The sequence below is a fragment of the Mesoplodon mirus genome, assembly GCF_964341445.2.
Source record: "Mesoplodon mirus genome assembly, chromosome: 6".
NCBI lineage: Eukaryota > Metazoa > Chordata > Mammalia > Artiodactyla > Ziphiidae > Mesoplodon > Mesoplodon mirus.
Window position 1 is genome coordinate 141,218,072 of NC_138982.1, and position 26,737 is coordinate 141,244,808.

At 36.6% G+C, this 26,737-nt stretch overlaps 1 protein-coding gene across 1 annotated transcript in view; it reads right to left on the reverse strand.

The window, feature by feature from the left end:
- The window catches only part of BRWD1 (bromodomain and WD repeat domain containing 1), a 116,081-nt gene that overhangs the window by 24,480 nt on the left and 64,864 nt on the right, over nucleotides 1-26,737 (reverse strand). The window contains exons 21-30 of the mRNA XM_082625318.1: nucleotides 22,409-22,540; nucleotides 15,736-15,830; nucleotides 13,346-13,535; nucleotides 11,551-11,676; nucleotides 11,348-11,455; nucleotides 8,578-8,702; nucleotides 7,827-7,909; nucleotides 4,306-4,417; nucleotides 3,432-3,493; nucleotides 143-298 (exon numbers count right to left, since the gene is read on the reverse strand). Coding sequence (XP_082481444.1) covers nucleotides 143-298; nucleotides 3,432-3,493; nucleotides 4,306-4,417; nucleotides 7,827-7,909; nucleotides 8,578-8,702; nucleotides 11,348-11,455; nucleotides 11,551-11,676; nucleotides 13,346-13,535; nucleotides 15,736-15,830; nucleotides 22,409-22,540 — 1,189 coding nt within the window. The remainder of the gene's footprint in view (nucleotides 1-142; nucleotides 299-3,431; nucleotides 3,494-4,305; nucleotides 4,418-7,826; nucleotides 7,910-8,577; nucleotides 8,703-11,347; nucleotides 11,456-11,550; nucleotides 11,677-13,345; nucleotides 13,536-15,735; nucleotides 15,831-22,408; nucleotides 22,541-26,737) is intronic.

Sequence of the window (26,737 nt, forward strand, 5' to 3'; positions counted from 1 at the left end):
ACAGTGAGCACTATAGGCTTGCCCAAATAGTAACAAATACAAATTGTAATAAAGAACATAACCACAATTATGCTACTGTTTTAAAATACTTTTGTGGAAAAGAAATCTTGAACATGAAACTTGTCACTGTAAAGAAACTTACCAAGATTCAAAAGTTGATCTATACCACGAATAATTCGTTCACATTCTTCATCTCTCGATTTCTGACCCCATTCACCATCTTGGGGTTTGTAGAGCAATTTCTCTAGCTCATCTGAAGTGACAGAAATACTAGCTCCTAATTCTTCAGGTGGATCAACTATGATTCCATGAACAACAACAAAACAAAAAAAAATCAAACCAAACTCAATATACACTATATTTAAATTCAGTTGTCCAAGTTCATACACAAGATACTAATCAAAGGGAAAAGAAGTTACTTTACAGCAGAAAAACCTGGCAGATGCCACCTAAGTTCAATGATGAAAGTTAAGATTCCCGTAACAGGACCAGCTGCTGTCACATGCCCCGATACGATGCACTGAGAAAGACACAACGTCACTTCTCTGACACTCCTGCCAAATATGCAAACTCTGGACTCAGTCATGAGGAAACATCAAACAAACGCAAACTGAGGGAAAGTCTACAGAGTGGCCAGTGCTCTTCAAAACTGTCATGGTCATGAAAGATAATGGAAAGATTCAGGGATTCCAGACTAAAGGAGACGAAGAAGACATGGCAGTGAAATCCAATGTGTGAAAGAACATTAGGACCATGGTCAAAATTTGAAAAAGGTAAGATTAGAATTGTATGAATGGTATTTCCGGATTTTGATAAATGCACTATACTTGTGTTAAGATGTTAACATTTGAGAAAATGGGGTGTTCAGAAATTCTTCGTGCTCTTTCTGTAATATTCTTAAGTTTGAAATTATTTCAAAATGAAATGTTTAAAAAGTGCAGTAAAGGGCCTCCCTGGTGGCACAGTGGTTGGGAGTCCGCCTGCCGATGCAGGGGACACGGGTTCGTGCCCTGGTCCGGGAAGATCCCACATGCCACGGAGCGGCTGGGCCTGTGAGCCGTGGACGCTGAGCCTGCGCGTCCGGAGCCTGTGCTCCACAGCGGGAAAGGCCACAACAGTGAGAGGCCCACGTACCACAAAAAAAAAAAATGCAGGAAAAATTGATAATGGAGGAGTATGCACATTTTTAAAAAGAACAAGAGGCAATGTAAATACTCAGAGAATAGTTTCTTGAAAACTATTTTTTAAAAAAGGAGAAAAATGTCAACAGAAAGAAGACAAACATATCAATCTAACAATGTGATAGGTAAAACGATCTTTTAATATTTTAAATTATTATTTAAAATATTATTATTTTAATATACCTTTCCGAGACTGATAATGCAAATGAGCTTTTCTTCATATGCCTCCAAATTTATTTTTCTGTCTGTTCATGTCTTTTGATAACTCTTCTAAAGACTTATTGGCCTCATTAACATGTAAAATCTCTTTATGTAAGTGCTTTTATTGATTTGGTATCATCTACAAAGCAGCAGCTATAACTAGCAGTTAAAAGCACTGGTTGGTGCCAGATGGCTTAGGCTAGAATCCAAACTCCTATCCTTTCTAGAGGTGTGTGACTTAGCTAAGTTACTGAAAACGCTCTGAGCCTGAGTTCCTTCATCTGTAAAATTAATAATAGAGCATCACCTCAGAGTAAGATTAAATGAATGGATACATATAAAGTTCTTAGCAGCAGAGTAAGACCTCAAAAAAAGTTGGTTTTCACTTATGTATATATGCTTTATACAATGCAAAATGTCATTTCATATTGCTAAGTATTATTTGTTAAGATACTAAGCTCAAAAGAAAATTTAATAAAGGAGTCACTGGTGACTTTTAAGAGTGTAGTTATTTAAAAAAAATTTTTTTGAAAAAAACTCCTTAGTGGGAAGCAGCCGCATAGCACAGGGAGATCAGCTCAGTGCTTTGTGATCACCTAGAGGGGTGGCAAAGGGAGGGTGGGAGGGAGACGCAAGAGAGAGAAGATATGGGGATATATGTATCTGTATAGCTAATTCACTTTGTTATACAGCAGAAACTAACATACCATTGTAAAGCAATTATACTCCAATAAAGATGTTTAAAAAAAAGAGAGAGAAAAAAAAAAAAAAACTCCTTATTTCCAAAGTAAAGCAAGGCAACAGTTGATGGAGATATGTCAGAGAATAAAACACAAAGGAAAAAGGGCTTGACCCTTAAGGCAGACACAAGAAGAAAACACAAAGATTTCATGTGTCAAAAATGGTGGATGTGGGGCTTCCCTGGTGGCGCAGTGGTTGAGAGTCCGCCTGCCGATGCAGGGGACACGGGTTCGTGCCCCAGTCTGGGAAGATCCCACATGCCGCGGAGCAGCTAGCCCCGTGAGCCATGGCTGCTGAGCCTGCGCATCCGGAGCCTGTGCTCCACAATGGGAGAGGCCACAACAGTGAGAGGCCCACGTACCAAAATAAATAAATTAATTAAAAAAATGGTGGATGTGGAAGGACACAAGTTCTTGCATGTTTTTATGTTGAATCAACACTAATATAAAAGAAAGCCTGACAGTGGAGAGATGGGAGGCAACAGATATAAAGGGTACCCCTTCAGAAAGTCTAACAAGGGCTTCCCTGGTGGCGCAGTGGTTGAGAGTCCGCCTGCCGATGCAGGGGACACGGGTTTGTGCCCTGGTCCGGGAAGATCCCACATGCCGCGGAGCGGCTGGGCCCGTGAGCCATGGCCACTGACCCTGCGCTCCGTAACGGGAGAGGCCATAACAGTGAGAGGCCCGCGTACCGCCAAAGAAAAAAAAAAAAGTCTAACAAGAGTGAAGTAATTCAGTAGCAAAATGTTCAAGAAAATGAAATGAAAGCTGTTTTAAGGTACAAGACACAAATCCAAACTTGAATGGAGTTAGGAAGGAGGAAACTAAAATTGTTGGAGGGAATGAACTAAGTGTAAATACCAGGTCCAAGAGAAGTTCAAAGGAGCGGGACCAGCAAGCACTGGAGAAGAGACGGCCTTTGGAACAGAGACCTCTACCTCTCAGACAAGTTGAGGTAATGCAAAAGACAGACAGAAGTCAGGTTACAGCTCTTCTCAGAAGAAAGAACAAGGGTAAAAGAATAAGGATGAGGAAAGAGAAATGGAGGCTATGTGAAGGAGATCAAGAAGAGACTAAAGCACAATTACATGAGAAATGACAGTTGGTGACTAAGATACAGCGAGCAACAAGCTGGAAACAGGATAAGAATTAAGGAGCGAGATACACATAATTCTGTTCACTTGTTTGAGTAAAGCTCACAGTTACCATAATAATTTAAAAATGTTTCTCAAAGACCACAAATGTGCTCTATGTGCATTAGTAACATAAAAACTTGAAAATGTATTTTCATTGTTTAAAAATTACATACCATTATCAGGTATTGGTTCCATGTCCCATGGGCTAAGTTTTTCAATTTCAGTATTGTCCCACCTGTTAAAACCAAAAAAAAAAAGTCTGGCTAGCCTTTCATAAAGACAATTGATAGCACGTATAAAATAGATAACTAATGAGAACACTGTGTATAGCACAGGGAGCTCTACTCAATGCTCTGTGGTGACCTACATGGAAAGGAAATCCAAAAAAGAGGGGATATATGTATACGTATAGTTGATTCACTTTGCTGTAAAGCAGAAACTAACACAACATTGTAAAGCAACTATACTCCAATAAAAAATAAAAAAAAAACTGTGGCTAATAACTAGGTACCCACTACAAGAGTAAACAAAAAGATAGAAAATGAAAAAATTAACCTCACTGTAGCAGTAAGTTTAAATATTAACAGTATGTCTCTTTTCGAATAGATTATAACAAACAAGTATAAAAATGTATGGTGGATTCAAGGACAAAACCAGAAATCCTGTGTGGCCTGTACCCAGGGTAAGTGAAGAAAGACAGTGTGAAGGCCTTGAATGCCACACTTCCGAATGTGGACTTTGTTTCCACAGCCAAGAGAAAGGCAGCAAAGACTTTTTTTGAACAAGGGAAATGAAGTAACATGTGCTCCTGAACAATGATCCCGCAATACTGGGTTGAGGAAATAGGTCCCAGGGAAGCAAGTAGAACCTGTACCAAGGTGGGTACCAGTAACAGAGGCATTCTAGAGAGATGCTGCAAAGGTGAGACTGACGTGACTTAACAAAGAACTCAATGGTGTATTTTTAACCTGAAACACGCCATTCATACCACAACCTGCCGCAACGAACAAATGTTTGTAGATGATTGGTTTTCATCTGCATACATACCTAACAATGTAACACTGGAAATGACTATCAGGGTACTGTGGCTGATACGGCTCTTGACTCAGCACCGTTCCAAACCACCAAGCATCGTCAATGATAGAACGAAACCTGTCACCTATAAGAGAGACGACCAAGTCTGAGACATCAATTTGCTAACATTAACATTTTTAACTTACAAAATAACTATGACAGATAAAACAAATCAAATAATATTTTTATCTTAAACTTAGCCATTCTCCGCCACTTACCTGCAATCTTTAGTGATAAAACATATGTGAAAAAGACATAGTACTACACTCGGCAATTTACCAAAGGTATAAAACCATATCATATAATTGATGAAAACGGTTTATGACTAGGTTCCATTATTTAATGGATCCAAATGCCCACTGCAAAGTAAGTTCTATTACAAAGAACAAAATTTAACAAAACTCAAAAATCTTTTACAATGATGTATACAAATCGATAAATATTTAATAAGCATATTAAATATACTTATGAAATATGTAACTTTTCCTGAATAAAACAAGTTATAAACGTATGATCAGAAGTTAACCCATGATTCTTCTAAAGTTGCTGCTATATAAATATCTCCACATAAAACGGTGTTCTAATTCTTAAGATCTCATAATAAAAATCAGGTCTTAATGTACCCTTGAAAATACGTATTTATTATTTAAAAGAATTAAACATCCACATACCCCATTATGTCAGCATAATATAAAAGCAGGCAAACAGACCTTAGGAGAGCTCCCTATACAAACCAAAGTAACTGGAAAGAATACTTCAACTGACTTCAGTGATTTTAGATTATACACATACATTTCTAAATATATTCTATAACTGCTAACAACTTCTAGAGAAAGAAACCGTATTCGATCTTTGTTTTATATATATTACAAAAGAAACACAGACTGTTGTAATAACCCTATCTCCTCCTTCCCATCCATCCCATCATTTTCAAAACAAAATCAATATGAAAAAAAGTTACTTATCCTTCATTAATAATTCTTTGGTAGATTAACAATTCTTTCTTCAAGAAAAGTTTTACAGAAATATTATCAATCAAAATTAAAGCTACATATCACTCCCAACAAAGAGAATATTCCCCACAAATGGTCGTGACTAAAGAAAGTATGCTTCCAATAAATTCTGTAAAACTGAAAAAAATAGCAATATCACAACTATTGGAGCTACATGTTTTGAGGTTAATATATTTTCAAATTTATATAAACATGATCTTTATGTATATTTTACTTCCAAATCATTAGAAACCCATAAGCCCCTCATCCCACCACCCTTCTACCATTAATAAAATTCTATTTTTGACAGTATTTCATTAATACAGATATTCCAAAACACTTCAACTTAAAAAAAAAGTCTTAATAAATTTTAACAACAAACATTTTTTTTTTTTGCTGTACGCGGGCCTCTCACTGTTGTGGCCTCTCCCGTTGCGGAGCACAGGCTCCGGACGCACAGGCTCAGCGGCCATGGCTCACGGGCCCAGCCGCTCCGCGGCATATGGGATCCTCCCAGACCGGGGCACGAACCCGTATCCCCTCCATCGGCAGGCGGACTCCCAACCACTGCGCCACCAGGGAGGCCCAACAACAAACATTTTTAATGGAAGGAATATACTAAAATTTTGATGTAACACCATGATTTCTGTCCAATTCTATAATGTAAATAACCTAATTTAACAAATATCAATTACAATATTTGTTACAATAAGTATTACTGTAATAATAACAAATCCAGGGGCTTCATTTTGAGAAACCTAATACAAAAATATATGGTTACTAAGTGAGCCAGTCTTGGACACCAAGAATTAGTTAGGTAATATTTGTCTTCCCTATTTATCTAACATTAGAATACTTTCAGTTGAGATAAAAATAGTTCTTTGGTGTAAGACTAAAAGCTTTAAATTAAAAAGAGGCTTAAAAAATTCATTTTCTCATGGTAAAAATGGGCATTTCTATTCCATTAAGATTTTTCAAATAAACCTATTTTGGCTAGTCAAAAGCAGGATAAACATCTGCTCAGTAAGAAGTTCTCACAAGCAACTTCCTATAATAACTGCTCAAACTTCAGGAGAAGAGGTAAGATTTCTATGGGGGAGCAAAAACAAATTAATTAGCATAGAAGATATGATACAATAATTTCACAACCTCAAAAATAAAACAAAACCCACCAAATTACAAGGGGTAGTCAGGAATCAATCTCTAGCATTTACTTGTAGAGAATCGAGGTTAAGAAATTTTCTTGAATGGGCATGTTGGTAGAAATGAGAGCTTCTAATTTACACATCATGGGGGTGGAAAACCAGATTGGCTAGGAAACTATAAAGTTCTTTGGGACTTGGCTGTACAACATTAACTTCTACATATTCCAGCTGTCTGGTTTGTTTTTTGTTTTGTTCTGTTTTGTCTTTGGTAGCTAAATGTTTCTCTTCAAGAAAACTTTCCTTTACACCTCCAGTCCCCAAAATAACCCTGATTACTTGTGTGGACGTTACCATTAAAAATAGTCTACTAAGAGCAGCCACACTCTCCGGTAAGATTTCATTTCAAATAGGGACAACTCAGGGAATTTATTTACCTGTTTCTATTGCCTGCAGAAAAAGGCAGCAGGAATTAGGAAAATTAATGCGGTCTGATCATTTATGAATGTGTACACCAGCTGACACAGCCTAGGTAGAACTTAGTATTTCACTAAAATTGATAAAAGGAGAATGACTTTTCATCCTCCTAGGTGACTGAAGTCAAACTCAATACATGAGCTCCCCAGACAGCATTACATACTGGAAAGTAATACATATACACCTGTGAAGTAACTATTACAGTTGCTGGCCTAATTACAGTCATCAATTATGTCCTGAGGAGATTAATAACCTACACAAGTCAAGCAAGTGAGCCTACCAGCCTGCCTTAAATAGTCACCATGACAACCACATTGGAACCACATTCAGAAACCCACATTCAAAAGTTAGTGCCTACTAACTTTTATTTTATTTTTAGTGATTTTATTTTTCCTGTCGACCCATACAATTCATGGTTATAAAGCGTAAGTTTTACACAAATTTTTTATGTTTTAAAGGAATGGTTACCTCAAGTCAACCTATTTAAGTCTGGGTCGATATGATTATCAAAGGTCAGATATTCTGGCATACCAGAACATTATTGTGTTATTTTTCAACTTTCTTATTGTTTTACATTACAGGTAATTTTGTGAATTATACCAGTGTCACATTAAAGATGGAAGTAATGCAGTGTGGACAAGTCTGAAAGGACACAGAAGGTCTACTCTAGCCTATATTACAGGAGTAAGAAATCATCCTTCCAAAATGTCACATACCATACCAAGCCCTAAGCAAAATATACTTAGCAGTCTTATATTTCTTTCCAGAATTTACATGTTTGCATCCACCATAATAAGCAGCACCAAAACCAAAAAATTTAGAACAATAAAATGGGAGATTCATTTCTCAGGGTATATATAAAATTCAGTCAGGACAGACTTACAAGACTGCCAGTTCCTCTGTCTTGCTTCATCATAAAATTGACGCAATACAAGAAAGTCAATAACATCTGGCATATCATGATATCTAAACAAAAATAAAAGAATGTTAAATTTCCTACACAGCAGGTTATAGTCTAGAGCAGCAATGTCCAGAAGAAATACAATGGGAGCCACATACGTAACTTTTAATTTTTGACTAGCCTTATTCAAGTAAAAAGAAACCAGTGAAATTAATTTTAATAGTATATTTTATTTAACCCAATATATCCTAAATACTGTTTCACCACATAATCAATACAAAATAATGAGATATTTTACCTTCTTTGCCTTTATACCAAGCCTTCAAACTACAATGTGTACACTCACGTCACACTCCATTCAAATTAGCGACAGTTCGAGTACTCGGCAGCCACACGTGGCTAACAGCTACCACACTGGACAGCACGGGTTTAGCAAATTATTCTAACATTTTCTCAAACACAAACGCAGACGCAATTTCCACTTCAGGCCAGAATTCTCTACACATTTAAGTGGCAAGAAAAGTGTGTGAAACGCGCTCCCGCCTAACTGCTGCTGCTGCAGTACCAGCCTTTGTACTTCCCGTGGGTCCCGTCTATCAGAACGTCGACTGACAGCGTGGGCTGTCCACGGTGTTCTGCTATGTACCCTGCAGCTGAGTGCAAAGGACATGCTGATCAGCGAGAGGGAAAATCCAAATGTAAATAATGCCATCTTTAAAAAAGTAACACATACCTAATAGAGAAAGATTTGTCCGTAAGTTTTCCAGTCGCAGGATCTATAAACGCTAGTTTGAGGCAACAAAGTGTAGGGGGACCAACCTCATATCGTATTCCAACTATTTTGACCAACTCTTGATCCTTTAACAGATATTTTTAAAAGAATAAATGGTTAAAATAAAGCAATTCCTCAAGATGATAATTCTCCACATATTGCCAAATTAAGTCAGCTCACCATTCAGGATTCCAAACCAGAAGAAGGGTTTAATTTACCATTAATTACAATCGTTTTTGCTAAATCTTCACATCTTTTTGAAGACCGCTATTTAACACTGTTTCTAACATAAGGAATATACCAACTTTAGAAAAAAACACAACAAAGGTATAAGAAGGAACACACAAATCACCCATCAGCTCAGTATCTAAACACAACCACTGTGCACAATCAGAATTTCCTTCTGGCTTTCTTCTCTTCCTAGAGAAACATTTTCATTTATATAATTTTGTACTACGCAAATCAAAATATATAAGCATTTGGCTTACTATTCTTCAAAAACTTGACATTAAATTTCTATCTAATACATTTCAATAAATATTTGTTGAAGATCTATGTGCCATGACCTATTCCAGGCAGTAGGGGTAAGACAGGGAAAGGGAGAAACTTCCTACCATGATACAGCCTCCTACTCATTATACTGTAATTAGCCTTCCCCCAATACCTGTTTCCTTAATACTAAGAATATGAGATGATTCATCCATTTATTCGCTGCACAAAATGTTATTGTTATAATGTGCCAAACAAAGTGCTAAAAATACAGTTGGTTCTCATTATCTGCAGCATTCTTACTATTCTATAGTGCCACCCAAAATGATGAATTAGTGAGTTCCCAGTGAACACTGAACCACTGCTCCTGGAGGGAATACAAGGCTAGGTGGCTACAGGCCCCCAGTCGTAACATTTCAGTCACCTAATTAAGATAGTATCTTGTATAATGTGAATGTCTATGTAAAGACACGTCATTTTTTTTTTTTTTTTTTTGGCGGTACGCGGGCCTCTCACTGTTGTGGCCTCTCCCGTTGCAGAGCACAGGCTCCGGACGCACAGGCTCAGCGGCCATGGCTCATGGGCCCAGCCGCTCCGCGGCATGTGGGATCTTCCCGGACCGGGGCACGAACCCGCGTCCCCTGCATCAGCAGGCGGACTCTCAACCACTGCGCCACCAGGGAAGCCCGAGACACGTCATTTAATCTACATTGTTGAATCATTAACATTGAACTCACAACCAACAGCACTATGACTCATGCCTAAAGGAAGCTTATCTAACACACAGATTTTCTCCATAAGGTACATCATCAGCTTCTCGTACATAGTAACACAAGACAGAACTTTAGCACTACGCTAGGGGACCATCTTAAACAGCAAGTCACCAACACAAAACTCTGAAAAAAAAGCACAAAAATCTGCAAAATGTTTAATGTGGCACTGAATAGACTGCAAAAAGAACACTTATTTACAATATGAGAGCTCAAAAGAAGGAAGTATCACCTTGTTCAACCTCAGCTGAGAACATGCTGGGCAGACAACTCAAATCTTTTGCCACATTGTGCATGTCTGCAGATGACTAGAAAGCACCTTGAGTACTGATTTTGGTGTTACAAATAGCAAACAGTGAGAAAGGCAAATTCGTAAATACAGAAAACAAGAAAAATGAGCATCAGCTGTCCTCAGGTACACAGTAATAAGTGAAAGAGACATAAATTTGAATGTATCTAAAGCCAAATTCATAGAAGTAGAGCCGCTGAGTTTTTTCATCTTCTAACAGTTAATGAAAGTATCAAAAATATGAAGTATAAAGATTAAAAATCACCTGTAATACTACTCTACATGTAATCACCACTAACATTTTAATGTATTTATTTTGGTTGACCATATGTCTTTAAATTTTTATCATAACCAAAACCAGAATTTCACATCCCGTTTTTCCTCTTAGTAACACACTGTGAATACCTAACATTCATTCTACAAACATTTTAAAAGCCTCGGTAACATGGTGGGCTCTACATAGTAGCCAAATGTGTGAATATATCATGGTTTGGTTCGTTCAGTACTGTGGGATATTTGGATTTTTTCCTAATTTTTTGTTTTTATAAACAGTGATATAGAATTTAAATTTATATGCACTCTGGTTGTTTCCTAAATTACCAAAAGTTGAACTGCTGATTTAAAAGGTCTAAATATTTTCAGTTTCAATTCCAACTGCCAAGATACCCTATAGGGAGCCTGCACCTGTTTCATGCACCCTTATCACCAAGTTGAACAACTATTAACAAACCTAAACCTTTGCTACTTGTTAAAATATGGTATTTTCTTTCTTTAAATGTTAAAAATATGTATATACATAAAACTGGTTAAGTACAGAGAAGCTAAAGTTTTTTCTGTATTTTATTACATGTGAGGTCAAACCTTTTTTTCCAATTTGTATTGGTTTTTTTGAAAACTTGCACTTCTTTTGAAAATCTGTTCTGGGTACAATCATTTTAAGATTAATGATATATACAGCCAAGCTACCTTGCAATAATGTACAGAGTGCCCAGTGACAAGCATGTCTTCTGACTAGACCTTAATGCTTAGCAGGTAATAGCAGAAATGTTTTTAAGTTGGAAATTAACAGAAAGGTAGTAATAAAGTATACCTCCAAGTAGGTTATTTTTAATGGATTCATAAATAATTTAACTATACATGTATGTGGTAAATATTTAATGATTCAATAATACCATCATCTTACCCTAAGATCCATTTTTCTCCATGGCTCCTTGTTAGGGTTCAGTTCATAAATGTTATTTCTTCTGACAGCCTCAATATAAGCTTCATGACCCTGTCGAAAATATATTACCTACAAAAGGGAAGTATACATTTAAAAATAAAAACCTAAGAGTAGTATTAATTTTACGTTCCATTATTCACATTTTTAAACTTTATTACTCTCACCTCATCACCCATTTGAGGAACAAAAGGAGACTTCCGAAGTGTGGTGTCAGTTATCCAAACCGGAGGATGAAATTCATATAAACGTTCCATGTTTGCAAGCTCTGCCTGAGTCATCCTCCGCAGATTCTGCCAAGGGGAAGAGAACAAAGTTTAATAGAATAGAAAGGGGCAGCGTGCACTGTTTAATTGAAAAACAAAAGACTTCACCATTCAGAATGGTTGTTTTATTAGCATGTCACCTAATGATTAGTTTTTAGACAGCATATGTATTTGGTTCTTTAACATACACAGGAACATTATCAGCTGTGCAAGCACTGTAGATCTACCAAGCACTTTCCTAGCGTCTCCTGGATTTCTAACAGATTCTGCATAGCACTTTACATCCTATGAAGCGGGTCTAATTTCCAGCTGGATCCTCTTCAACACACTAAGGCTGCTTTGCCAAGACTCCACAGTGAATTTCACCACAGACTAATCATCTCAGGGAGTCTACTCTTGATTTGAGGTTTTAAGACTGATAATTTTACATATGGTATCACATGTGGAATCTAAAATATGATACAAATGAACTTTTATGAAATAGAAACAGACTCACAGACACAGAGAACAACTAGTGGTTGCCAAGGGGGAGGGGGGTGGTACAGGGATGGAATGGGAGTTTGGGGTTACCAAATGCAAACAATTATATTTAGGATGGATAAACAACAAGGTCCTACTGTATAGCACAGGGAACTATATTCAATATTCTGTGATAAACCATAATGGAAAAAAAAATTTTTTTTAAAGACTGGTAATTTAAAACTATAACCACAAATTCTTTGATACTCCTCCTTTCCTCTTTAAGAGGTGGAGCCTAGGTATCCTCCACTCAATGTGGGCTCCAACTACTTCTGACAAATTGAAAAAAGCAGAAGTAACAATGTGCAACTTCTAAGACTAGGTCATAAAAGGCTTAGCCCTTGCTTAATTTTTGGATTACTTGCTCTGGGGACAATCAGCTACCATGTCAAGAAGACACCCAAGCAGCCCTATCGAGAGGCCCATATGGTGAGCAACCGAGGCCAGCAGCCAACTGTCCCATGAACAAACTTCAAAGGTCCACCCCCAGTCAAGCCTTTAGACAACTGTGACCCAAGCTAACATGATGACTGCAACATCGTGAGCCAAAAATCAGCTAATCAGCTCCCAAATTCCTGATTCATCAAAACATGAAGTAATACATGTTTCTTGTTTTTAAGCTAAGTTCCAAGATGATCTGTTACACAGCAATAGATACCTAACCAAAGACATAGCATCTTTAAATAACAACAGCTACCTATATGACAGGAGCACATGTAGCACCCTACGTGGAACAAGGTACAGCAATGTTACAATTAGGAGAACAGTATGAAGACAGACATGTCAAGTGAAAGTGGGAAACAGGACAACAGCAGACAAAACAAGAAGAAAGGATCTTAAAATGCCTTGAAGTATATTTTTGGTGTTGGAACTGGAGGACAAAATAAGAGTTATGGTGGGGATCTGAGCAAAACAGAGCTTTCCCTCTAAGTTACAGATTCAGAAAGGTGTAAGTGCCAAGTCCAACTCAGAGCAGATTAGAGAAGTTTTAACAACCAAGGAGATTTTCCAAAAATAAGTTTGTTTGCATTTTACGTTTGACTCCTGATGATGTATATTGATCAAAAAAATAATAATAATAAAGCCTCCAAATTCCCAAAGATTTCTAATTTCTAAATATGGACAGAAACTATAAAAGTGTAGATAGATGGTATTTTTAAAGATATACATTTCTTACCTCTTTTTTAGGCTTATTTTCTTTCTTTCTCTTTCGTCTCCTTTTTGGAGGAGATACATTCTCAGTAGACATTTCGTCCTCTGAACTACTACGAAACCGAGTAATTCGTCGACGGGATGACGTTCGTAAAGGAGGCTGCAGGTTGATGCCTGCGTCGGCCGTCCAATCAGAGTATCTAGATGAAGAGCCGCTAGGGAGGAAAACAGTCTCAGTCATACAGAACCAGAATCTAAGCCCTAAGAGTAAATTCATCCTACAACCTTAAGAGAGGAGAGACAACAAGGAGGAAAGAAAAGATCCTGGGAAGCTTCGACTGCCCTCCCTATCAGTGCATATTGAAATGACCAGAGACCATGAGAAGGAGAAAAATCTTCACTGACACTGGGAATTAGGAAAGGATATGAGCCTGAGAAATTTTTTCTAAGTATAATTTGGATGAGACCTCATAGAAGGCAACATCTAGAGCCAACTAATAACTCCCTTTCCAAAAGTGAAGTGTAGCTACGAAAGCAGGAGAGACTGTGCAGAAGAGCAGCGCGGCCCCTGAACCGCAGGAGGCTCCAAAATGGGGCTACAATTTCTAACTGGAAGGACAAACCGTCAGTGACTACACTGAGAGCCACAAGGAAAGCACAGAACAGAAAGCTCTAAGTGGACAAAGCTTCTTGCCAAGAGGGGGACTCTCCCTGATACGAGAAAAGATCCCAGAGAGGGCCTAGTCCTAACCTACCCTGGAGCAAAAGCAGAGTCAAACAGGAAACTAGAAAACTAGCCCCTGGCCCACTACCAGCTTTAGCAAACACAGAAAAGGATAAAAATCCTCTACTGGGGCCATCATTGTCCAACCACATACCTCTCAGGCTTGATAAAACACACAGTTCCAAAAGCTATTACAAATACTATTTTTGTATTACATTTTATGTTATAAAAAGAGCTGTTTTAAAAATCTTAAGAGCATCTGCTTTGTACAATAAAATTCAAGAAAAGTTGAATTAAAAGACAGTGAATATAGAGACAGGAAGGACAGTGGTGGGTGCCAGGGGTGGGTGGGGTGGAGTGGCGAACTGCTGTTTAGTAGGTACACAGTCTTGGTTTTGCAAGACGAAATGAGTTCTGGAGATTGGGTGCACAACACTGTGAATGTACTTAACACTACTGAACTGTACAATTAAAAACAGTTAAGATGGTGAATTTTATGTTCTGTATATTTCACCACAATTAAAATTAAGTTAACAAACAAAAACAAGGGTAGACAAGTGCTCTAGAAATCACTCCAGCTCCTAAGCATAACAGAATAAAAGAAGACAAGAAAGGAAGCCAGGAGTATGGTATGGTGGTGTGTAAAGCACAGTATCAATGGAAATTAAAATAATCTGAGTCATATTTAGAAGGGAGAATTTTCTAGACTTGGTGATGGAAATGTTATGAAGAGAGAATGCTGTCCAGGTTTCTGGCTGGAGCATTTGCCAGGACAAAGTTGACATTTACCAAGACAAGGAACAGATGTTAACATCTTAGTCCCATGAAATTTGGATACCAAAACTAAACAAAAGATAATACGTATGATAAAATAAAGTTTATATTTTAAGGCAGGACAAGAAAAATTAAACATAAAATTCTCTCTCTGTGTCCATTTGGGCCTCCACCCTCCCTAATGTGCAGCGGGCATTGGCATTACACATTAACTAGAGCTGCTCAAAGATGGGAGTGCCTGCTCAACAGTAAAGATCAAATTTTTTTCTTTCTTCTGACATTAGCAATTTAACTTCTTAAAAGAATAACATTCTTTCCCAGCTCTGTAGGGGGTCACAGTACTTGGTGCTCACTTTGTAAAAGTTTACCTGGACTACGTATCCTTGGTGAACTTTATATAAAATAGCAGTATGTCATCCTGATGTACCGTCATTTGTCTTGAAAATGTACATGACCATGCCTTCAGCTTCTAACAGGTGGAACAGTTCTCAGAGCTTCCTAAGAATCTGCTTCCCGGTTATAATCCTCAGTTTGGCTTGAATAAAATTCCTTTTTTTTTTCTTCTTGGTAATTAACTGAACTTTCATCAACATATGCAATAACCAGTAATAAATTTAACGGTGATTTTACCAGACATTGTATACTCCTCTTTATAAACGTAGCCCAAGACTAAATTGATGTTTTGAGTACACATATTTATTACACTGTTGGCTGAAATGTTTTATAGTCCAAAAAAAACCCAAAATATTTAGAAACAGCTGTTAATCCAGCTTTCTTCTCCTTTTAAATGTACTAAAAACTCAATGTTAGTTGTTCCACAGTTGGAAGCTCTTACACCTTGAATGCCATTCAAGTATGATTCCATTCAACGTCATGACTAAAATGCTGAGAAGATTAAAACGAGTAAAAACAGGTACCTTGAACTTTCACTGTCACTTTCACTTCTTCTATCACTTTTCCATTCTTCTTCTTCAGAAGAACAAGAACCTTCACTTTGATCACAGGAAGTCTCCTAATTTTGTGAGGGGGAGAAAAATAAAATAAAAATCTTGATCTCTGAGATTAAATAACACAAGGCAAGAGAAACCACACAGTCATTCTAATCATCTCAGGAGTAAGTATGATAACCGGGTAATAAAATAGGTAAACTTAAAACAAAAAGCAAGTGTCTTTACTACATCCTTTTTCTTATCAAAGAATTAGGCAATAGAAAATATTTGTGAGACTTAACACTACTACTATTTACAAAATAAACTGATACAAGAGGCCATTCTCTGAGCAAAGTTAATAAGTCAATGTAAATGTTCTCAGTGTTTTGGACTCAAGCCACTGTAATAGGTGGGTAGTGGTATCTCATTTTACTTTCAATTCTCTAATGACATATGATGTTGAGCACCTTTTCATGTGCTTATCTGCCATCTGTATATCTTCTTTAACGAAGTCCCCGTTAGATCTTTTGTTGAGTTTTAAATTGGGTTGTGTTCTTATTGAGTTTTAAGAATACAAGTCCTGGGCTTCCCTGGTGGTGCAGTGGTTAAGAATCTGCCTGCCAATGCAAGGGACACAGGTTCAAGCCCTGGCCCGGGAAGATCCCACATGCCGCACAGCAACTAAGCCCACGCGCCACAACTACTGAGCCTGAGCTCTAGAGACCGCAAGCCACAACTACTGAGCCCATATGCCACAACTACTGAAGCCTGCTTGCCTAGAGCCCATGCTCCACAACAAGAGAAGCCACGACAATGAGAAACCCGTGCACCACAACGAAGAGTAGCCCCTGCCCACCACAACTAGAGAAAGCCCACACACAGCAACAAAGAACCAACACAGCCAAAAATTAATTAATTAATTAATTGATTTAAAAAAAAAAAAAAAAGACCTTCCCGGTCCTTTTCTCAAAAAAAATAAAAAAAATAAGAAGAATACAAGTCCTACCACCTAGAGGGGTGGGATAGGGAGGGTGGGAGGGAGACGCAAGAGAGAGGAGATATGGGGATATATGTATATGTATAACTGATTTACTTTGTTATAAAGCAGAAACTAACACACCATTGTAAAGCAATTATACTCCAATAAAGATGTTAAAAAAATTTTTTAATAAAAAAAAAAGGAATACAAGTCCTTTATCAGACATGAGTTTTACATGTATTTTCTCCCAGTCCATGGCTTGTCTTTTCATTCTCTTAACAGTATCTTTCAGGCTTTTCTATTTGTCAAATTTTCCTTTCATGCATCAGGCTACTGGAATTGTATCTAAAAAGTGATCATCACACCCAAGGTCACCTAGATTTTTATTATACGTTATATTTTAGAAATTTTATAATTTTGTGTTTTATATTTACATTAAGTTTAGGATATATTTTGAGTTAATTTTTGTGAAAAGACTGTGTCTAGATTTTTTTTTTTTTGCATGTGGATATCCAGTTGTTCCACACCACTTGTTGAAAAGACAACGCTTTGTCCATTGAGTTGTCTTTGTTCCTCCATCAAACATTAGTTGAGTATACTTTTATTGGTCTACTTCTGGGTTCCTTATTCTATTCCATTCATGTATTTGTCTATTTTTTCACCAATACGACACTGTCTTGAAAACTGGAGATTTATACTAAGTCTTAATGTCAGGTAGTATCTATCAGTCCTGCACCTTTGTTGTTCTTCAGTATTGTTAGCTATTCTGGGTCATTTTTTTCTCCAAACAAACTTCAGAATCTCTTTGCCAATATCCACAAAATAAACTTGCTGGGATTTTGACTGGAACTGTGTTGAATCTATAGATGAAGTTGGGAAGAAATAATATCTTAAAAAGATGTGAAGCACAGGAACTCTCATTCACTGTTCATCAGAATACAAAATGTAACACAACCACTTTGGATAACAGTTGGGCAGTTTCTTACAGAGCTAAATATAGACTTATCATAGAGGAAAATTAAACTCATATTACTAGAAAGTAGTCCATGTGAAAAGGCCACCTACTGTTTGATCCAACTAAATGACATTCTAGAAAAGTCAAAACTATGTAAACAGTAAAAAGATCAGTGGTTGCCCGTAGCTCAGGAAGAGGGAGGGAGTGATGATTAAGTACAGCAGAGGGGGGTTTAGGACAGTGGAACTATTCTGTATGATACTATTATGGTAGATACATAACATTATGCATTTGTCTAAACCCATACAACACAGAGTGACCCCTAATGTAAACTACAGAATTTAGTTAATGATAATGTATAAAATTGGTTCATCAGTTGTAGCAAATGTACCTCACTAAATCAAGATGTTATTAATAGGAAACACTTAGGGAAACAGTATATGGGAAATCGCTGTACTTACTGTGTAATTTTTTTTAAACCTGAAACACGTAAGTCTTTAAAGGAAGAGAGGGGAATAAGCAGCTAATTCCCACAACCCTAATAGCTGCCGTCTACTTTAAATTCTGGTCTTGGATACTAAGCAGGTACTTTTAAATTGAGATACAACCTTTTCCTGTAACAGCTACTTACATTAAGTGAATCATAAATGGATAATGAAAATGCCATGGAGAAACAAAACTAAAAAGATGGAATTGCAAGGAAATAGCTATTTTGTTTACTTCATTTGAGTAGGCAAAATGCAAAGTAAACATATTCTTAAAAAATGTTCCTCAAAATGTGAGCCCAATGCTATTCAAGGAGTACAGATTCCTAGGCCAACCACACTAGATCTACTCAACAGGAGTCTGCTTTTTATGCTCAAAATAGACTTATAAGAAATCACAGTAATAAAATAAACTCTTAAAATCTACTACGTGGAAACCATGCATTCTGGGAAAAAGTTTTAAATGTTTTATCTGCATTAACTCTCAAAATACTTCTGTAAACAGAGGCAGGGTTAAGATAAAGCTAATGAAACTTAAGTTTCAGAGGCTTTCGATTTAACTTGCCTACCAAGGCCCTGTGTCTATTTGTAACTTTGAATTCTTTTTCTAAAGACCGTCCCTAAAATTATACAAGATTCCAACCCCACAAATCTTGGATCCGTCTTGCCAATGAGTTTTGTATTATCTCAAGTCACTACCTGACCACTACTACCTTTTCATATATAGAGAAACTCAAGGCTAAGAAATGTAAAGAAATACGCCTGGGGTCACAGAAGAGTAAGTATAAGAAATGGAATCAGAAACCAGGCCAACTCTAAAACCCATACTTTTTCTACTATCAGTGCTTTCCAAACCAAAGAGTAATGGAACCAACATACACATATACACAACAATCTCCACCCATCTGCAACACTCAGGAGAATGAATTCATACCACTGTAGGAGGTAAACTACTGTAACACAAAATTATGACTTGTCTTAAAAGGTCAAGTAGATTTAACATTCTACTTTATACTTGTGTTAATTTAGAAGTTCCCCATTAATTGCAAATAAACCAAATTAAGATATAAAATCATAAGATTAATACTACTGATCTAAAAATTAAAACTCAATCTATAATCATTCCTGATTTTTCAGAAACACTTAAGAAAATAAGAATTAGTTGATGTTTCCCTAGTGTAATATATATGTATACTGTAGAAACCTAAAACAAAGCATCTTACTTATTGTGAAAATAGCAGACACATTTCCACTGACAACAGGAATATGGTCCACTATCCCACTAGTATTCAACAAGGTACTGGAAGTATTAAACACTGCAATTAGACAAGAAAAATCAATTAAAAGTATAAAAATTAGAAGGGAAGTAGTAAAACTGAATACTGTATAAATGAGAGTGTACCTGGAAAACTTCACAGAATTCAATGATAAAATTAACTCAAAAATACAGTAATGTAGCAGGGTGGAAAAAATTAAAACTTGAAGGGGGAAAAAGGCCAAAAACACAATAGAAAAATGGCCAAAAGACATGATACACAATGCACAAAGATGAAAAAGACTCTAAATATATAAAAATATGTACAACTTCACACATAAGAGAAATGTAAACTACACTGTAAATAAACCAAAGACAAAAGAACAAATATTGTGATTACATGAGGTACCTAAAATAGGCAAATTCATAGAGACAGAAAGTATAAGAGAGGTTACCAGGGGCTGGGAAGAGAAGGAAATGGGGAGAGTTCTTGTTTAATGAGTACAGAGCTGCTGTTCAGGATGACGAAAAAGTGCTAGAAATTAAGAGCAGTGATGGTTGCATACATCTGTAAATGCAGTTACTGCCACTGAACTATATACTTCAAAACAGCTAATGGTAAATTTCATGTTACATATAATATTCTATCACATAAAAGAATAGCCAAAACATATAAAAAATAAAACTAAGATACCATCTCTCACCAATTAAACTGGCAAAAATTAGAAAGTGTAACACACTCTGTTGGTAAACAGTAAGAAAACGGACACTCTCCTACGCCACAGGGAGAAAAGCAAGTTGGAATTCTCCTTTAGGAGGAATTTTTATCAGCATCTCATAAGATGCAAACATGTTTATCTTTGGGCCCAGCAATCCCATTTCAAGGAATGTACCCCGCCCCCGATAACATCTCCATCATTAGACAAATACATACATCTACAAGATTATTCATTGTAGCATTATTTAAAATGAAAACGCTGTAAACATCCTAAATACCCATAACCAGGAGAGTGGTTAAATAAACTCTGTTACAATCAGATAACTTAAATATGATGCAACTCTTTAAAAATAAATAAATAAGGAAGGCATTTATGAACTGATACAAAGTGATTTTAAGAATATTTTAAGTGAAAAAACCCAAGTGCAAAAGAGTATCTGTGGTATGTGACATTTTGTGTACAAAAGGAGAAATAATATACATGTATCTAATTGAGTACATAGGGGAAAGAAAAAAAAAAAAAACACAGGAAAGATATGCCAGGAACTAGTGAGGACGGATGAGAACATTTATCATAATTACCCCAAATCATTAAAGGTTAAAACATGCTCAATACATATAAAGAAGAAGAAAATAAATAAGAAAGGTCTTACACAAAATCATTTAAGCGAATGGTTAGCAGCTAACATTATTGGATATTAGGCAGTGTTTTAAACACTTTACATGGTTAACTAAACGAATTCTCAAAACACCTCTGAGGGACATACTATTAATTACTTTTACAGATATAGGCAGAGGCACAAAAGTTTAACCAACTTGTTGAAGTAGAAGAATCTGGATTTAAATTCAAACCCTATGTTTGACTACTACTCTAATGCTTTATAGAGGAATTCAAATAAATTGTTCATCCTTATGTAATATTTCAATCCTCAAAACATTACTGATTAGAAAATACTAACATTCTAATATTAACCTTTAAAAACTCTTTACAGAAATACTGGTTTCCCCCCAAAAAATCAAAAAGAAGAACAGTAACTTACATATGATTACTGTAAGTCAAGAAAAGGGTTAAGACAAAGACTTCTTAGATATGACGGCAAAAGCACAAGCAACTAAGGAAAAAACAAACTAGACTTCATCAAAATGTAAAACTTTTGTGCTTCAGCGGAAACAAGCAAAGAAGTGAAAAGACAATCCAATAAATGGGAGAATATATTTCAAAGTCATACATCTGATATAAAGAATTTGTATCCAGAATGTATAAAGAACCCTTATAGCAATATAAAAGACAACCAAATTGAAAAATGGGCCAGAGATTTGCATAGATATTTCTCCAAAGACATACAAGTGGAAAACAGCACATGAAAACATGTTCAACATCATTAGTCATTAGGGGAATGTAATCAAAACCACAGTGAGATACCATTTCACATCCACGAGGACAACTGAAATCAAAAGGACAGAACACAGCAAGTGTGGACAAGGATGTGGAGAAACTGGAAACTTCATACATGACTGACTGGGAACATAAAATAATACAGCCACTTTGAAAAACAGTCTGGCAATTCCTCAAAAGGTTAAAATACAGAGTTACCATATGACCCAGCAAATTGACTCACAGATATAAACCCAAATGAATTGAAAACTTATGGCCAAACAAAACCCTGTACATTAATGCTGATAAGGAACAACATCCATAACAGTCAAAAAGTAGAAATAATACAAATGTCCACCAGCTGATGAGTGGGTAAACAAATTGTGGTCTATTCATATAATGGAATATTGGGCAATGAAAAAGAATGAAGTATTCATCCATGCTATACATGGAATCAGCCTTGAACATTACATAGTAAGTGAAAACAGGCAGTCACAAGATCATACTGTATGCTTCCATTAAATGAAATGTCCAGAATACAAATATCCACGGGGATAGAAAGATTAGTGGTTGCCAGGGGCTTGGGTGGACTGGGAATGGGAAGTACCTGCAAATGGGTACAGGGTTTCTTTTTAGGTGATTAAAATATTTTGAAATTAAATAGTGGTGGTGATGGTACAATTCTGTTAATATACTAAAATAAAACCACTGGATTGTACACTTATATGGTATAACAAAGCTGTTCAAAATTGTCAGAGAAATTCAAAATGTGAAATTTCATCTTAATCTCTAGAGAATACGATACTTTCACAAAATTTCAAGGTAGATTCAAAGTAAAGAATTAAGACAAATTACTCAAGATTATTTTGTATATTTTAAAGTTATGAAACTCACATGTCTTACGGAGCTTGAAGATTCATTTCCAGAAGACAACTCAAGCAGTCCAAGATTTCTTCTACCATAATTTGGATATTTACGCCTACATGTCCTCTGCCTAGACTGTGACATCAAAGCCACGGAATCAGACTGAAACACAAACATGCAGATGAAAATCAACACTTAAGTAAGTACATCTTCAATAAAGTATTTTGTATTCTATCTAATCCCAAAAGGATTTAAGGCAAAAAATAATAATAATAATAATAGTTCAAAAAATAAAATATTCTTGAATGGGTATTTTTGCCACATACTGTTAACCAAGATTGGTTTTTGTTACTTTTAAGATATTTAGAAGACATGGCTAAATTTAGGCACATTAGATCATCATTTTCCAAACTAAACCATAAGTTAATTGGCTTACCATAAATTAGATAAGAATAACTATAATCCAAAAAAGAAATCACCTTAAAATACATATCTCAGAAGTGAAAATATATATTCATATATTATGATGCAGTAAGCAACCTTAAGGAATATATCACTCTGTGAATACACAGGTATAGAGAAATATCTGAAATGATCCTCAAATATCAATCCTAGTTACTTCCAGGTTTTAACTCTTTGGATGATTTGTTGTCAGTACTTTTCAGCTGTGCTTGAATTTTTTAAATATCTTTTTTTTTTAAATTAAAACAAAATAATTAAATAATCTTTTAAAATCAGCCAAATAAAACAGCTAGATTGAAACGGCAGAGGGGGCGGGCACATGCTATTCCTACAACACTGAAGTCACACACGCGAGATCCCTCAGTGAAAGTACATATTCCCAGAACTGATATATAAATCAACTTTCACGTTAGTGCCATCTGTTTGATAATCATTGGAATGTTTTATCATTTCAACATATCCTGAACAATATATCCTGGCTGATTTTAATACAACTCTTCTTTCCTTAATTTGTCAGTACTTTTTTTGTTAAAGCAAAAACTCCTATTAATGAATTTCATGACTAATAATATGTAAATTCAGATGGACCAAAACTACCACTAAGAAGAACAAGAAAATCTGTCAAAATATATATTTAAAAAAAAAAACGGTTCGAGGGGCCTATATACCTAACAAGGCTATGAAGATTTACAGGACCAATACACGAAAAAGGATACAAGCAATAAAAAAGAACCCTAGAATTTCACTCTGGCAGAGGAAGCTGAAAGGTTTAGCAGGTAAGCAAAAAACTGACAGACTAAACTCTTGAGGTATGCTAACAAAAATTACAATTTGGAGTCTCCTATATATAGGCAAACACCTCAAGCTTCAGCTGTTAGCCCAAAGGGCTATAATCTAGACCTACAGGTAAACTACAGATAAACAGTAATCCCAAGGAACTAAAAGCCCATCCTTGTCTGGGTTAAGGTGATACAGGCTTGAGAATGGCCCTAGTAGCCTACCAGAAGCAAATTAAAACCTTCTCTGGAGAAGAAATGCCATCCTAGGCTTCAAACCATCTCTAACATCTAACATTCAATCAAAAACACAGGCGGGCTTCCCTGGTGGCACAGTGGTTGAGAGTCCGCCTGCCGATGCAGGGGAGACGGGTTCATGCCCCGGTCCAGGAGGATCCCACGTGCCGCGGAGCGGCTGGGCCCGTGAGCCATGGCTGCTGAGCCTGTGCGTCCGGAGCCTGTGCTCCGCAGTGGGAGAGGCCACAACAGTGAGAGGCCTGCGTGCCGCAAAAAAAAAAAAAAAAAAAAAAACAACAGGCAACAAAGAAAATGTGATTGTAATAAAATGAGAAAAAAATCAATACAGAATGCAAACAGATTAACAGGGGAACAAGATACTGAAATAATGAAATTACCAGAAATGGGTTTTTTAAATAACCAAGGCTGATTTTCAAGGAATTAAAATAATGAGAACTTCAGCAGAAAACTGAAAACTCTGGAAAATTCTGAACAGAAAAATACAATAACTAAAACTAAAAACACAAGGTTATTAGCGGGATACACACAGCTGAAGAGAACTAACTAAATGGAATATATTCGGTCAGAAAAAAATTCAGAACAGCAAGAAACAGCCTAAAACCAAAAAAGACAGAAAATAGGGCTTCCCTGGTGGCGCTGTGGTTAAGAATCTGCCTGCCAATGCAGGGGACACAGCTTCGAGCCCTGGTCCAGGAAGATCCCACATGCCGCGGAGCAACTAAACCCATGCACCACAACTACTGAGCCTGTGCTCTAGAGACCGCGAGCCACAACTACTGAGCCCATGTGCCAAAACTACTGAAGTCCACGCGCCTAGAGCCTGTGCTCCACAACAAGAGAAGCCATCGCAATGAGAGGCCCGTGCACCGCAACGAAGAGTAGCCCCCGCTCACCACAACTAGAGAAAACAGCGCACAGCAATGAAGAACCAAAGCAGCCAAAAATAAATAAAATAAATTTAATTTTTAAAAAAACAAAATAAAAGGGAAAGACAGGAAGTAAAGGATAAAAACATGTACTATGCAAACGCTAGCCAAAAGAAAGCTAGCACAGCTACATTCATATACAAGAATTTGAATAAAGCATTACTAGAGAAAAGCTCATAATGGTAAAAGGTTCAATTCAGTAGGAAAATTCTAAATTTGTACACACCAAATAACATAGCTTCAAACCACACAAAGCAAAGTAAGTAGAAACAAAGAGATCTACAAACATAGTGAGACTTTAATACTTATCTCACTATAAGAGTGCAATCGTTTTGAAACCACATGTGGCATTAACTACTAAAGTTGAATATACACATATCCTGTGCTCCAATAATTTCACTCCAGTACATATACTCAAAAGAAATACACAAACGGATACCAAGAAATATGTACAAAATGTTGAAACCGGGCCTCCCTGGTGGCGCAGTGGTTGAGAGTCCGCCTGCCGATGCAGGGGATACGGGTTCGTGCCCCGGTCTGGGAGGATCCCATATGCCGCGGAGCGGCTGGGCCCGTGAGCCATGGCCGCTGGGCCTGCGCGTCCGGAGCCTGTGCTCCGCAACGGGGGAGGCCACAACAGTGAGAGGCCCGCATACCACAAAAAAAAAAAAAAAAAAATGTTGAAACCAATATTGTTCCTAGCATACTATTCCTAATTCATATTCAGCAACATTCTCATTAAGGGAATACTATCCAACAGTGAAAACAAATGAACTTCAACTACTCACAGCAAAGATAAATCTCACAAGGGCAAATGCAAGCCAGATACAAAAGATTACATATACATACTGTATGATTCCATTTAGATCAGTGTTTCTTATCCTTTTTTTTTACATTACCACTACCCTACAGGAAACTTGACTTTCTCCTAATCTGCTCCCTCAAATTGTAATACCACAGACATACATACAGTACATAAACACTTATGTAGTATATCTGTACTTTGTACATAAACAGATTAAGTATAAGGCTTAGCCTTCTTATCCAATACAGGGTTTAAAATAGATAATATTTTTAAGACTGAAAGCTAAATTGAAGTTTTTTATTTTTTTTTTGCATTACGCGGGCCTCTCACTGTTGTGGCCTCTCCCTTTGCGGAGCACAGGCTCCGGACGTGCAGGCTCAGCAGCCATGGCTCACGGGCCCAGCCGCTCCGCGGCATGTGGGATCTTCCCGGACCAGGGCACGAACCCATGTCCCCTGAATGGGCAGGCGGACTCTCAACCACTGCGCCACCAGGGAAGCCCTAAATTGAAATTTTTAAAGCTCTCTGTATTTAACTTTATAACTTTCTTGAATAACTTCTGATGTAATTTAATTACACAGATTGTAATTTATCAAATTACAAATCCAAATTAGAAATTTCTGAATATATAATAGCATAGTAATCAAATTTTTAAAAATCTTTCAAAACTTTTCCAGCAAAAATAAAACAAATGAAAAAATTAATTTCTTAAAAATTTTGGTAAATTTAACTTTGAAGGTTTTTTATCATGAGAAAATATCCTAACTATAGCTGAAGATACTCAGTCAACATTTTTTTCTTTTCAGTACTTGACGTAATAGATTTGAATTATTTTTGAATTAAATAATAAGATAGAAACTATTTTTATTTAATTCTCAAAGCCCAAGTCATAAGCAAAAACACCATGCATCAAGGCAGTTAATGTGGCAGACAGGCATGCACAGGCCATTTCTCACAATAGGGCTACAAAATTGAATGATCAACTGAGAGACTATCTTACAAACACAACCATTTTCACCACAGTTTTGTTGCACTGACTGTGCATACATTTTGTGTAAATTCCATTAACTTGTTAATGCTTCACATATGATGGTCAAGAAATTAAACACTAAGGAATAAGATTTTCTCAGGT